Source organism: Mytilus edulis, chromosome 9, assembly GCF_963676685.1.
Source record: "Mytilus edulis chromosome 9, xbMytEdul2.2, whole genome shotgun sequence".
NCBI lineage: Eukaryota > Metazoa > Mollusca > Bivalvia > Mytilida > Mytilidae > Mytilus > Mytilus edulis.
In genome coordinates this window covers 59,416,250-59,428,513 of record NC_092352.1, presented here as the reverse complement: position 1 = coordinate 59,428,513, position 12,264 = coordinate 59,416,250, and the positions used below count along the sequence as shown (strand labels likewise).

Here is a 12,264-nt window from a genome sequence, read left to right as displayed (position 1 = left end):
ATGATTTTTTTATAGCATTTAAATTATCTTAGAGCTTTCCATTAAAACAGACTTGATACCAGGAAAAACACTTTCAAAAAGGGTAACAATATGATAGACTTGGATTTCTTTTCCATTTTAAATGTAAGTTGAACACGTATCAATGTATGAAACTTTGATGTGTCTTCCCTGTGTTACAAGTATGATTTAATGGAACAGTCCTGAAATATTGTGAAAGTTTCCCTATTTCATTAAAAAAAGTGTGACAATTGTTGGGATTGTAGCTGATAGAACAAGCACATTTTAATTGATTAATTTAATCTTATATATTAAATAACCAAATTAATATCCCATCAAATGTATCATAATTTTCAAATGAAAAGTGAGAAAAACTTAAATCTTCATCCTGTTTACTGGCCTAAAATAAAGGCAGGGTGCTGCATATTCTTCAAACATTATTTAATTTATGTATATATCTATGTCTAAGAGATTGACTAAAAATTCTTATAGCAATTTCACCCTCAAATTTCAAAATAAAATCCTATGACAAACAGCTTTTATTTTATTATTATGTCCCTAAGAGAAAGAATCACCCATTGTAACATATTTTGGTGACAATGGTCTCTTTAATTACACAACGCACACACATATATATACAATGTATATATATACAAAAAAGTTTCTTGAGTTGCACAGAATTATATATTAGAAATCAAATACACAAAAATAGTTTTGAAAGCAGCAGTGTATGGTTTTTAAACTGTTTTTTGTGTATTTAATTTTTAAAATATCCTATACTGCTTCTTTGAAAATCAGGAATGAAGACTATAAGTATATAACTAAAAAGTGATATTTTCTTAATGCAAGAGTGATGTTTTAATAACATTATTCCATTATTGAACTAATCTAACAACACACCATTCTTCAACACAGTGAGCTTCATCTATTACAATTGCTGATAAATGACACTGATATACTTTATTTGTCAACAAATTTCTCCATTTACCACTAAATAGACTCTCTGGACTCATTAATAATATTGGTACCAGACCATTCTCTATGTTTTTAAGTTTCACTGAAAAGGTTACAAAAAAACAAATGAATTTATATATAATTGATTGCCCAAATTTGCACATAATCTTAAATCGTTGTGCTGATTAGAATACATGTAGAAATACTTGTATATATATGAATAATCTTTGTAATACAAAAACTTTCAAAATGACAAAACAAGAAAATGTTGTTTGTTTTTCCACATTTCAGTTTGATTGTCTGTCTTGTATTGTGTAGTATAACCAATTCAATTGTTTATTAAATATTTTTAACTCTTTAACACAGTCAATCTGAAGTCAGTTAAAGCATTTTTAATTAAATTTCATTTTGTGTTTTTAGGTCCACACACAACATTGAACAAGACATAAAATAGAGGTAAACGATTCTTTGAGACCATCAAAATTACATGTTGGAAAACAAACTAATCATTTTCTTTTGTTATTTTGAAAGTTTTTGTATTTATATATAACTATAAGTATTTTTTTATATACATGCATTGTCATAATACATATTTCTTAAACTATGTTGTGATTTTTCGACAGCCATTTTGTAAAGACAATTACTTCATGACCCCCCCCCCCTTTTTATTATTACTCCAACGTCGTTATTGTATGGACACATGGTTTTTATTGTTGTATTTGTGCTTTGTCACGAGATGTGTTGTTCTCGTGTTTGTATTTTTTTTTTATTCATATGAATATTTTTGATAGAGTTAAGCCATTTCAATTAATATTTTATAGTGCGTCTTTTATTGTTGTAATGTTGTTCTGCTGTATCAGGTCTAGGGTGAAGGTTGGCACCAGGTAAAACGTTTAAACCCACTGCATATATTATATGCACCTGTCCTAAGTCAGGAACCTGTTGTTCAGTGGTTGTCTTTTGTTAGTATATTTCATATATGTTTCTCGTTTCTCGTTTTGTAAATAGATTAGACCGTTGGTTTTTCTGTTTGAATTGTGTTACACTGGTTATTATGGGGCCCTTTATAGCTTACTGTTCGGTGTGAGCTTTTGCTCCGTGTTGAAGGCCGTACTTTGACCTATAACTGTTTAATTTTTTATACATTGTTACTTGGATGGAGAGTTGTCTCATTGGCACTCATACCGCATCTTCTTATTTATATTGTACATATACATTATAATATGTGTTATAGTTTTTTATAGAATCCATCACAGACTTTATATATGTATACATAAACAAAAGCAAGTGTACAGATCTAACATGGTTGGGCTGTTATTTAGAGTAATTATATAGTCTTATATTATATATATATAATTTTTACTTAGAGTTTTTTTTTAGAGTTGTCACTTGTTCAGACGTACTTATAATTTTATTTTAATATATATGTACCTGTCCCACAAAACAGAAGCCTGTAATCTAGTGCATGTTGCTTAATGGTGTAAAATGTATTTCAAAATTGTTGTGTACACACATTTAAATGTGTCCATTGGTTTACTCATCTGAATTATTTAACATGGTCATTGCATGGTTTATAGCTTGTATTCAAAACTCTGAGTGAAATTTATAAAAAAAATCTAAGACCCATTTTAAATTTCAAATTGGAAGTTAATTTGCAAAATATGAATGATATGAAACAATCTTTTACTTTCAGTCCTGCAATTCTTTTAGAATAGAATCGTTAATGAACATACATAAAAGCAGCAACATATTTTTGTTTATCTAAATATAATTTCTTCTAATATTGCTGTAACCTCAAGTCAAACAGAGATAGATTATGAAATCTATAATGTTTATCTTATACTGCTTGCATGCACATTGTATTTTTAATGTTGTTTATAACAAAAGACTTGTATTCATGTACTTTAACACTTTGTACTGCTTTTGTGATTGACCCAAGTAAGATACCATAAGTGAATAATTTAATTTGTATAGCTTACTGTAAACAGAGACATATATACTGTATATATTTCTCTGCTGTAAACAAAGATTTATTTATTGGTTGGTGTGGGTTTTTTTTAGGGGGGGGGCGAGTTTGGGGAAGGAGGGCATACATGTATTTACCTTTATCGTCCATGTCACCAAGATAGGCACAGTCGATACCCATAGTGTTGAAAGCGATTTCTTGGTCCTTCATTAAACTAACGAGAGGTGAAATTACAATTATAATAGAAGTATCACGCTCAAGTACAGGTGTGATATTGCTGACAATTGAAAGCTGCTGGTGTATAAAAAATAAATCCGGTAGGACAGTGTAAATAAGGCTTTTGCCGTAGCCAGTTGGCAACATACCAAAAACATCTTTATGTTCTAAAACTGATTGTATGCATTCTTTTTGTAATGTTTTAAGATTATACGTTATATTTCTTTTTCTTAATGCAGCGTTTAAGGCATGGTTAAAGAGGTCTTCCGCCATGTTGATATAAATAAAGATGGGTGTGTTTATAATAATATCATCCAATCCCGTAATAAGAAAAATTTGTTGGGAATCCAACAAGAGGCTCATGAATAATTGAATATTTACATCAACTTCAACAATCGCAACCAGACGTTATAGTTCGCAGTAAGAACGATAACTCTGGTGTAACGAGACTAACCCAACACTAGTAAATATTGTTTACCTGTACTTTTTGATTAGCAGTAGAGATCTTAGATTTTAAGAGCATCTGAAACCTATATGAAGTTGCCAGAGTACTTGACAAAAGCAAAGAATTAGAGAAAATTGAAATTAATTTATAAAAGTGTTTTATGCTGCTTCTTTTTCTTTTTTCAGAAAGTACTGGACATTTTAAAAATTGATATAGAGTGGATGGAATGACAGTCTCTACCTAATATGATCAAAACTGGTGCCTTAACAAGTGCAAAACAGCTTTTAATGGAATTCCACGGTGGTTCGTTTCTTTGCAAATGCTTCAAACATTAAGAAGCATATACAATGAAGGATACAGAATTTATTGGTATCATAGAAATCCCACGGGAAAAATCAAATGTAAATTTATGGAAAACAGTCCATACTATGAAGTATATTTTCTGAAAATATAATTATTATTTTCTAAAGAACAGATAAACAATAAACGTATATAGCTTGTTTTATTCTTCTTCTTTTTTACCTGTTTTATCATTATTGCTCACCTGGCTCAATAGTAAAAGTGAGCTTTACTCATCTCTTGGCGTTCGTCGGCGTCATCGTCCGTTTATTTCTAAAAAATATTCTCCAATGAAACTACTAGGCCAAATTTAACTAAACTTGTCAACAATTATTATAAGGGTGACCGATGACCCTGCTGCAAACCAACATGGCCGACATGGCTAAAATTGAACATGCGGAAACAATGAAAGTTGTGTCTATTATTTAGAAAAAAATTATAAATAGAGAAATTCTGAAATGGCAAAATTGTTCAGAATGTTGAGCTCTACGACTTGTTTCTTACGTCAAAACTGTCAGACGACTTCTTGTAGTAGTCATTGCCCATAGGGGACAAAGTTTCTTATTTTTTTTTGTTTTTTTTTTTGCTTATCATCTTAAAAACCATATGATAATAGATAGAGAGAAACTTTAACATGCAAAACTGATCAACACGATAAGTACTACAATTGACTCAACATACTAGTAGTCATAATCGTCAATTATCTACTTATTAGTCAGAGTTATTGCCCTTTGATGGTGGTTTTTTTTAACAATATTTTGCATGTTTGCCTTATATTTTAAAAATTATAATAGATAGATAGGAACCTAAATAGCAAACAGTATCACCAAGACGTGATCTAAAATTTAGACAAATGATGGAAACCGTTTAACAACTACTTAAGCTTATTAGAGTTGTTGTCTTTAATATAAAAAAAAAAAGATGTGGTATAATTGCCAATGAGACAACTCTCCACAAGAGACCAAATGACACAGAAATTAACAATTGTTCACCTTCAAAAATTGGCAAAGCCCATAGCGCATAGTCAGCTATAAAAGGCCCCAAAATGACAAATGTAAAACAATTCAAACGAAAAAACGGAGGAGTAAACAAAGACTCGTAAAACCTAAAGACATTTAAATCAACAGTTATAAATAATAAATAAGAAACAACACGAACTCCACGAAAAACCGGGAGTAAAATCAGGTGCTCCGGAAAGGTAAGCATTTCCTGCACCGTATACAGAGAGAAAATAGAGAGTAACAAAGCAAACTTACATGTAATGTAATTTTTGTCTGTTCAATGGAATTGTTTTGTGTCGGACAATTTGTTTTTTTAAACAATACTTTTAATAAAAGACGAATAAGAGCTTTAATAATTTTTCAGATGTCTGTCTGTTACGGAGAACTTTATGTTAATATTTGAATGTCTTTTTGTGGTCTGCGTTTGGCTGCATTCTTGGTAATCGTTGCTATTGTTATTTTTATTCAGAGGTGCTTTTGGTGTTTTTTAGGGTATTATTTGTGTACTGAAAGTTAAAATCTTTTGTGTTCTTCTTGTATGTAACTTAAAGAATGAATTGTTAAAAAAAAAGGCTGAATTTGTTTATTGCTTAGAATTACAACAATATTTTTATAAATATGTTTAGGTAACACGTGTAAAAATAATTCAATATTGAAGTAAATCATTGGTAGTTCGGAAGATTGAACTTTGGGAGGTGGTTAGCATCTCTAATTACTAGTCTTAACCCTGCATTAATAATTCAAACACATAAAAAATTCGATGTTCAAAGTGATTTTTGCAATTTATGTTTATCAAAAAATCATTTAAACAATATATAGTTGTAAAATTATACACAAATATTCTTGGGAAAATATCAGCAGCTGGTTCCGATCGTTAAAGCACAGAACGTTACCAATTTAAAGAATTCATCTGTTTGTTCTTTTCTTCTTTCTTTCTTTGCTTGTGTTTTCTGTCTTGCGTCGACTCTTTAAAGTTTGTCACAAAAGAGGGACGAAAGATACCAAAGGGACAGTCAAACTCAGAAATCTAAAATAAACTGACAACACGATGGCTAAAAATGAAAAAGAACAAACAGACAAACAATAGTACACACGACACAACATAGAAAACTAACACGAACCCCACCAAAAATAGGGATGATCTCAGGTGCTCCGGAAGGGTAAGCAGATCCTGTCATTCATGTGGCACCCGTCGTGTTGCTTATGTGATAACAAATCCTGTAAATAGTCTATTTCGGTAGGTCACATTCACGCAATTGTTGTGGTATTTTCAAGTTTTCCTTCTTAGGCATTATATCATCACAAGTCTGACTACGGTTAGTGTTGCATACGGACGGTTAACACCCTGTATAGATTGTGGAATGTTAGCATATATGACAGAATCATTCATGTTTGAACAAGATTGCACGGATCATTTTTTTTTTTTTTTTGCATTTGAACTAGTCTTAGTCTAGACCTGAAACATGTTAGGTAACACAATTACTTGCATGAAGTAAATCTATTAATCATATTGACCTTTATATTCAATGTCTGTTCTTCAACTTGTGATTTGTTATTAAGTGTATACATGTATTCTTCTTAGGCTTTTTTTCAAAATTAGGCATTTATTCATACACTGTAATGTTTATGTCAAATGCTGCATTGTCTTAGAGACATCATGGAGAGTAGGTGGTGGCAGGAAATGATTGAAAAGTAAAAAAAAAAAAAAAAAAAAAAAAAAGACGTTGAAAATCTATCGAAACAAATCATAATTAAAGAAAAAATGTATAGGTCTATGAATAACCATGCTATTTTAATCTTTAAGGATGTACATGTACTTAGGTGAGGTTTTGGAATTTGTGTCAAATTTTCGGACTCCTTGGTGTTTTTCGATACAATACAATGTAAAATATTTTACCCCATAACACCCAATTATTTTTTCATATAAGACTTGATAGATCATGAAAGGTCATTTACCAAAATTTTAGAAGATTCTTGATTTTCTTTCTTTTGTTTTGAGACCTAATAATACCAATGCAAATATAAGGTAAAAGTCCGAGTCAGCCTTTTCCCGCCATATTTTAAATCTCAAATATCTCGACAAGGAGGTCTATGACCTATCAATATGTTAAGCTTATTTTTATCCTTAGTTAATGCCCTACTAGCTTATAGTATAAATTCTAACTTCTTAATTTATTAATTTTCACCTAACCTCACATAAGTACATCCTAAAAGACCCGAATGTTTCCACAAATGTGACCTACAAATTAAACTCTTTCTATGGTTTGTACTTACATGAACGACACGACGTGTGCCACATATGGAAAAGTATATGTTTACCCTCCTAGAACACCTGAGATCCCTCCCATTTCTTGATGGGGTTCGTGTTCTTAAGCGTTTAGTTTTCTATGTTGTGTCGCTCTGGTATCTTTCGCCGTTCTTTTGAAACACACATATTTCCCTCCATAACAAATATGTTGTTGTCCCCGCAGATAAGGCCCCAAACATCTTCATTTTTTTTTAATCTGATTACAAAAACTGACTGACTTGCAAAGGAGGAAACCCTGGATAATGATGTCTGTTCTATGTCCGTTTGGAATTTCAATCAAAGATGCACTTAATGAAGAATTTAATCTTTCTGTACTCTTTTGGGTACCTAACTTTTATTAGTATCTTTTTACAACAATGTTGCTTTAGTTGATCTTACAACTGTTCCACGAAGCTTCTTTTTGATTTATTGACATCAATTTTATCAGTATTCATAGCCAGGCTTAAAAGTTATCTGAAAATACCTAATTACTATAGAGGTGGTGTGAATCAAGATATGCGTCCAGAAAATTCAAAGACCTTTTAGAATACTGACAATCTAAGACTCCTTCACCTTCTTGAAAGTATTCAAACATTTGAAGTTTCTGCACTTAATAGAAGCTTTCCATATTCCAAACTTAAAGACTTTTGTACTTGTTTGGCTTTCTGACTATTTTGATCTGAGCCTCACTGATGAGTCACTGATGAGTCAAATGTAGACGAAACGCGCGTCTGGCGTATCAAATTATAAGCTTGAAGCCTTTGATAACTTTTTACAGAGTTGGCCTAGCTTTTTATAATAAAACAAGAAGAGTTAAATTAATGTAGATACGAGTATCTTGTATTAGGGAGGGATTGATATTTTCCCGTAAATAATATCACACTCGCATTATACAAAATATTTAAGCGACATGTTGCGAAACAAAAACTACATGATAGAAAAAAATTTGACAGAAAAAAAAGGAGAATTTCAAAAGAAAATGACAATCAGAACTAATACAATTAAAGGTCTTTCCACAGAAAAGTGAAAAGACATAATAAACAGAAGAAAATCAGTTATTATAAAGACCTTCCACAGAAAAGTAAAACAAAGTTATAATCAGAACAAATACTATTAATGAACTATTATAGGTCTTTCCACAGAAAAGTGATGGAAAGGCCTTATCAGAAAACTAGGAAGATACAAGTGTGGAAATAATTATCAGTGTTTCGGTTGTTTTCAATTTAGCATTCTCAGCGCAATATCCCTCTATTAAAACTCCATGTATTAACATACAGTTTATAATACACAATCATGAAGCTGAGTGTAAATAATGTTTTAACATAACCAGATTTTTACATTTTATACTGCATTTAGTTGTGTTTATTTCCTAAATATAGTAACAATCAGGGGACCAATAAGGGATGAGATTAACTTTAAACAAGTTTGACATTTGTGTTACGATTTAAAAGGCTATCAAGGTATAAATTTCAGTTGAAGTTTAATACATGTAACAATATATGGTCAATGTCATAAAAATATAAACTTTTTTGTACTCAGTTTCTCAGCCTCATACTAAAAGGTTTACATTGTCTTGACATTGACCTAATATTGTATATTTACTTTGAAGCGACATACTCTAAAATGTGTGATTTTTAAAAAAATGGGGCGAGTTGATGAAAAACTGGGGCGATTTGGTGTGGAGCGATTTGCCAGTGGGGCGATTTCCTGCTTCCTATCAGATCATCTTATTAATAAAGCCATCATCAATTAGCAATGAGGAGGACTTAGTAATAATCCTTTTTGTTGTTGTTGTTATTGGTTTTGGAAGGCGGCTTACTTATGTAGTAATTGCGCCTTAGATTCATATAACATAATTTAAGATATTATGTATATAATTATACTTTCAGTCTTTAATTTATTTTTAGTATTACGTTTTGGCGAGTAATCTTATGAAACTTTGACGAACATGGTTGCTGAATTACTAGAAAATATATATATGTTGAGAGACAAAAAAAAAAAAAAACAATAAAAAAAAAAAAAAAAAAAAAACACATATCAGAAGGTACATGTACTATGTACTATGAAAATGAAAAAAAAATCAAGAGCAAATGATAGTCCCTAATGAAATGTACATTATTAATTGATAGGTGTCATAAAATTGTTCAGAAAATTTACATGATTGTTCACCTTTGTGTCGTCTGTGATATACTTATATACATGTATATAAAAAAAAAGTATATTTAGAAACCGGTAACAAGACATGTGCTAGTTATATGCTACCAATGTAAGGACGTCTCCCTCGATTGGTGTAGCAAATAAAGAATCCTTAAGAAAGGATTGATTGTAGTTTTTCCTTTTCCATAATGGTAAGTTGCATCAATTTTTTCCAAATAAATTGCCAAAGACATACTGGTATTTTGTGATTCCTCATTCCCTGACAAGAAAAAAAACACTTCTGTCATTGAACGAGAAATCATCCCTACCTATGCCCTTAATCGCCTATTTAGATTTATATATATATATACAGTGTATAATATATAAATGGAGCAAAAATAGAAAAATATGAAAAAATTTAATACCAGTATATTATTTAAACAATGACATTGTTTGATTTTATTTTTAGTACAGAGAATGCCAGCGAAACATAAGTGCTGGGATGTGCATATATATAATTATACAATAATCTGTGTGTTTGTCTAACTGACATCCTCTAGTACAAATTTTAGAATTTATCATTTTATTATCATAGAAAAGGATTCAACTCTAAGACTTGTTTCTATTCTAATAATGTATGAGCGTAGTGATTGTGTTTGTTTATTTTTCTTAATTTCTATCAATAAGAGTATGACTATAGTTGTCAGTTTATGAAAATCTGAGAGGACATATTGTATTTTTGTTTAAGCTTTAAAGACTTTTAACATATAACGTTACATAATTAAGATAAATGTTGGTGGCACTTTCATATAAAAAAAGGCCTGTAACAAATGTTTCTATTGTTAATTATCTGAGCATAGTGCGATGTGTTTGTTGTTTTCATATCTTTAAAAAAAAAAAAATATGACTGTAATTGTCCATTGTAGAGAATCTTAATGTGATGTTGTATTTTCCCTTAACATGTACTGTTAACTTATCTAGTATAATAATCTTCAATAGATCAGAATGATTAAATTGAATGTCGATACTTGTTAAATTTAAATGCGTGCATTTTCATGGTCAATTAGTACTGGTGTTTGAAAGGTGAATGATTTACTGTTGTATGACACAGGTAGAAAAAGTCTGTTTGATTACGCTCAAAGGACTGACACAAAGGTGAAGTGTGCATTGCACTTGTGACTTGCTTATGCTAGTTCTAATTAAATTTAAAAAGGAAATTATTTCAAATTCGGGTGAGTTTTTCATTTATCTTTAATCTTGCTGGTTGTATACTGAATTGATGAAATATTTTAACTTAGCTACCATCTGAAAAATAATTCATATAGACTTGTTCCAAATACATAATTATTTGTTTTATGATCTCTAGACTAAAGCTAAATGGCACTTATACATGTAGTTGAGAGTCTTCCTATTTCCTTATAAGTATATTAGTTTCCCGTAGATAGTTATGCACGGGACTGAAAGTGTGTGTGTATCCGGATAGAAGGTGTTTCAACGAGAGATCTACGACTCCGTTATTTTTAAGCATATCAAACATCTGTTTACGTTGCACATCATATTTTGAGCAGACTAATAGGAAGTGTACTACATCGTCTGTGACTTTGCAGTTTTCACAAATTTCACTCGGACTATTCCCTATTTTGTGTAGATACTTATTGACATTAATAGAGCCAGATCTTAATCTGAATATTATTCGTTCATTTTCTCTATTCATTTGTGGTATAGTAATCTTAAATGATACATTATTTTGGAAGGAGTGTAGTAATCTACCCTTTGGGTTGTCTGACCACTGTTTTTGCCAAATTTGTTTTAAAATGTTTTTTGTTAAACATTTGATGTCTTCTTTATATAGGGGAATATGACAATCTATTGTATCTTTATTAAGAGCCACTTTGGCAGTCTGGTCTGCAATTTCGTTTCCTAAAATTCCGACGTGGCTTGGGATCCACTCAAATATTATGTTGCTACCTAGTTTGACTAACTGGTTGTATAAAAATATTATGTCGTATAATAAATAATTTTTTACCTTAAATAAATTACTCTTTAAGGCTTGGAGAGCTGATAGAGAGTCGACAAACACAACGACATTATTTGGTTTAAATTCTTCTAACCACATAAGAGACAGAAATATTGCCATAAGCTCACAAGTGAAAATTGACATATTCTTAGGCAGTTTGAAACCTTTTTTTATTCCCATTTCAGGTATTGCGAATGCACATGAGGTTTTATTAGAATTTGGATCTTTAGATCCGTCCGTATATATTTTTAAAAACTGGCGGTACTGCGTATCAATCATGAAGTTACTTTCACTTCGAATTAAGTGTGGATTATCCTTTTTCGAGATGAGACTTGAGAGTTGTGTGCATACACGGGGTTTAGTCAAATGCCAAGGGGGTGTCGGGAATTGTTTGTATTTATATATTTGATTAATATCAACATCATGTTGATTAATCATATCTTTTGAAACAATAAAATATGGTTTTTTTATTCTGTTTTATTTCCCTGGAGTAGCAGAGAAATGTTGCCTTTTTTGCTAAACTTTCCTTAGTTGGATGGTTGTCTTCATGACTAGATATATTTAAAAACGATTTTGTAATAAGGCACTGCCTACGTTCTTCGTAGGGTGGGTCACCCATTTCTACTTGCAGTCCACTTGTGGCTACATTTTTATATGCACCTGTACAAATTCGAAGTGCTTGACTTTGCACCCGGTCCAGTATTTTCTTTACAGAATGTGAGGCAGAATTATATACTTCACATCCGTAGTCTATTTTGGATCTTATAAGAGCAATGTATATGTTTCTAAGAGAATGGCTGTTTGCTCCCCACTTAGTACCTGTTAGAAGTTTCATGCAATTTAGGACTTTACTGCATTTTGCCTCTATATATTGAATATGTTTTAACCAAGTCAATTTACTATCAA

The 12,264-nt window shown here is 31.0% G+C and overlaps 1 protein-coding gene across 1 annotated transcript; it reads right to left on the bottom strand.

Moving 5' to 3' along the window:
• Nucleotides 1-872: 872 nt before the first annotated feature.
• On the bottom strand, nucleotides 873-3,406 carry LOC139490088 (ATP-dependent DNA helicase RecQ-like). Its single transcript, XM_071276940.1, has 2 exons — nucleotides 3,055-3,406; nucleotides 873-1,054 (listed from the first exon to the last, which is right to left on the bottom strand). Exons 1-2 carry the CDS (start codon nucleotides 3,404-3,406, stop codon nucleotides 873-875), a joined length of 534 nt encoding a protein of 177 aa, XP_071133041.1.
• Between the last annotated feature and the right edge of the window lie 8,858 nt (nucleotides 3,407-12,264).

Bases quoted from the DNA above. Each gene is read 5' to 3' on its own strand.
- LOC139490088 (XM_071276940.1), bottom strand. From the start codon at position 3,406: ATGGCGGAAGACCTCTTTAACCATGCCTTAAACGCTGCATTAAGAAAA. The intron at 1,055-3,054 runs GTAAATACATGT...TAACCTTTTCAG, and splicing joins TGGTGACATGGACGATAAAG to TGAAACTTAAAAACATAGAG.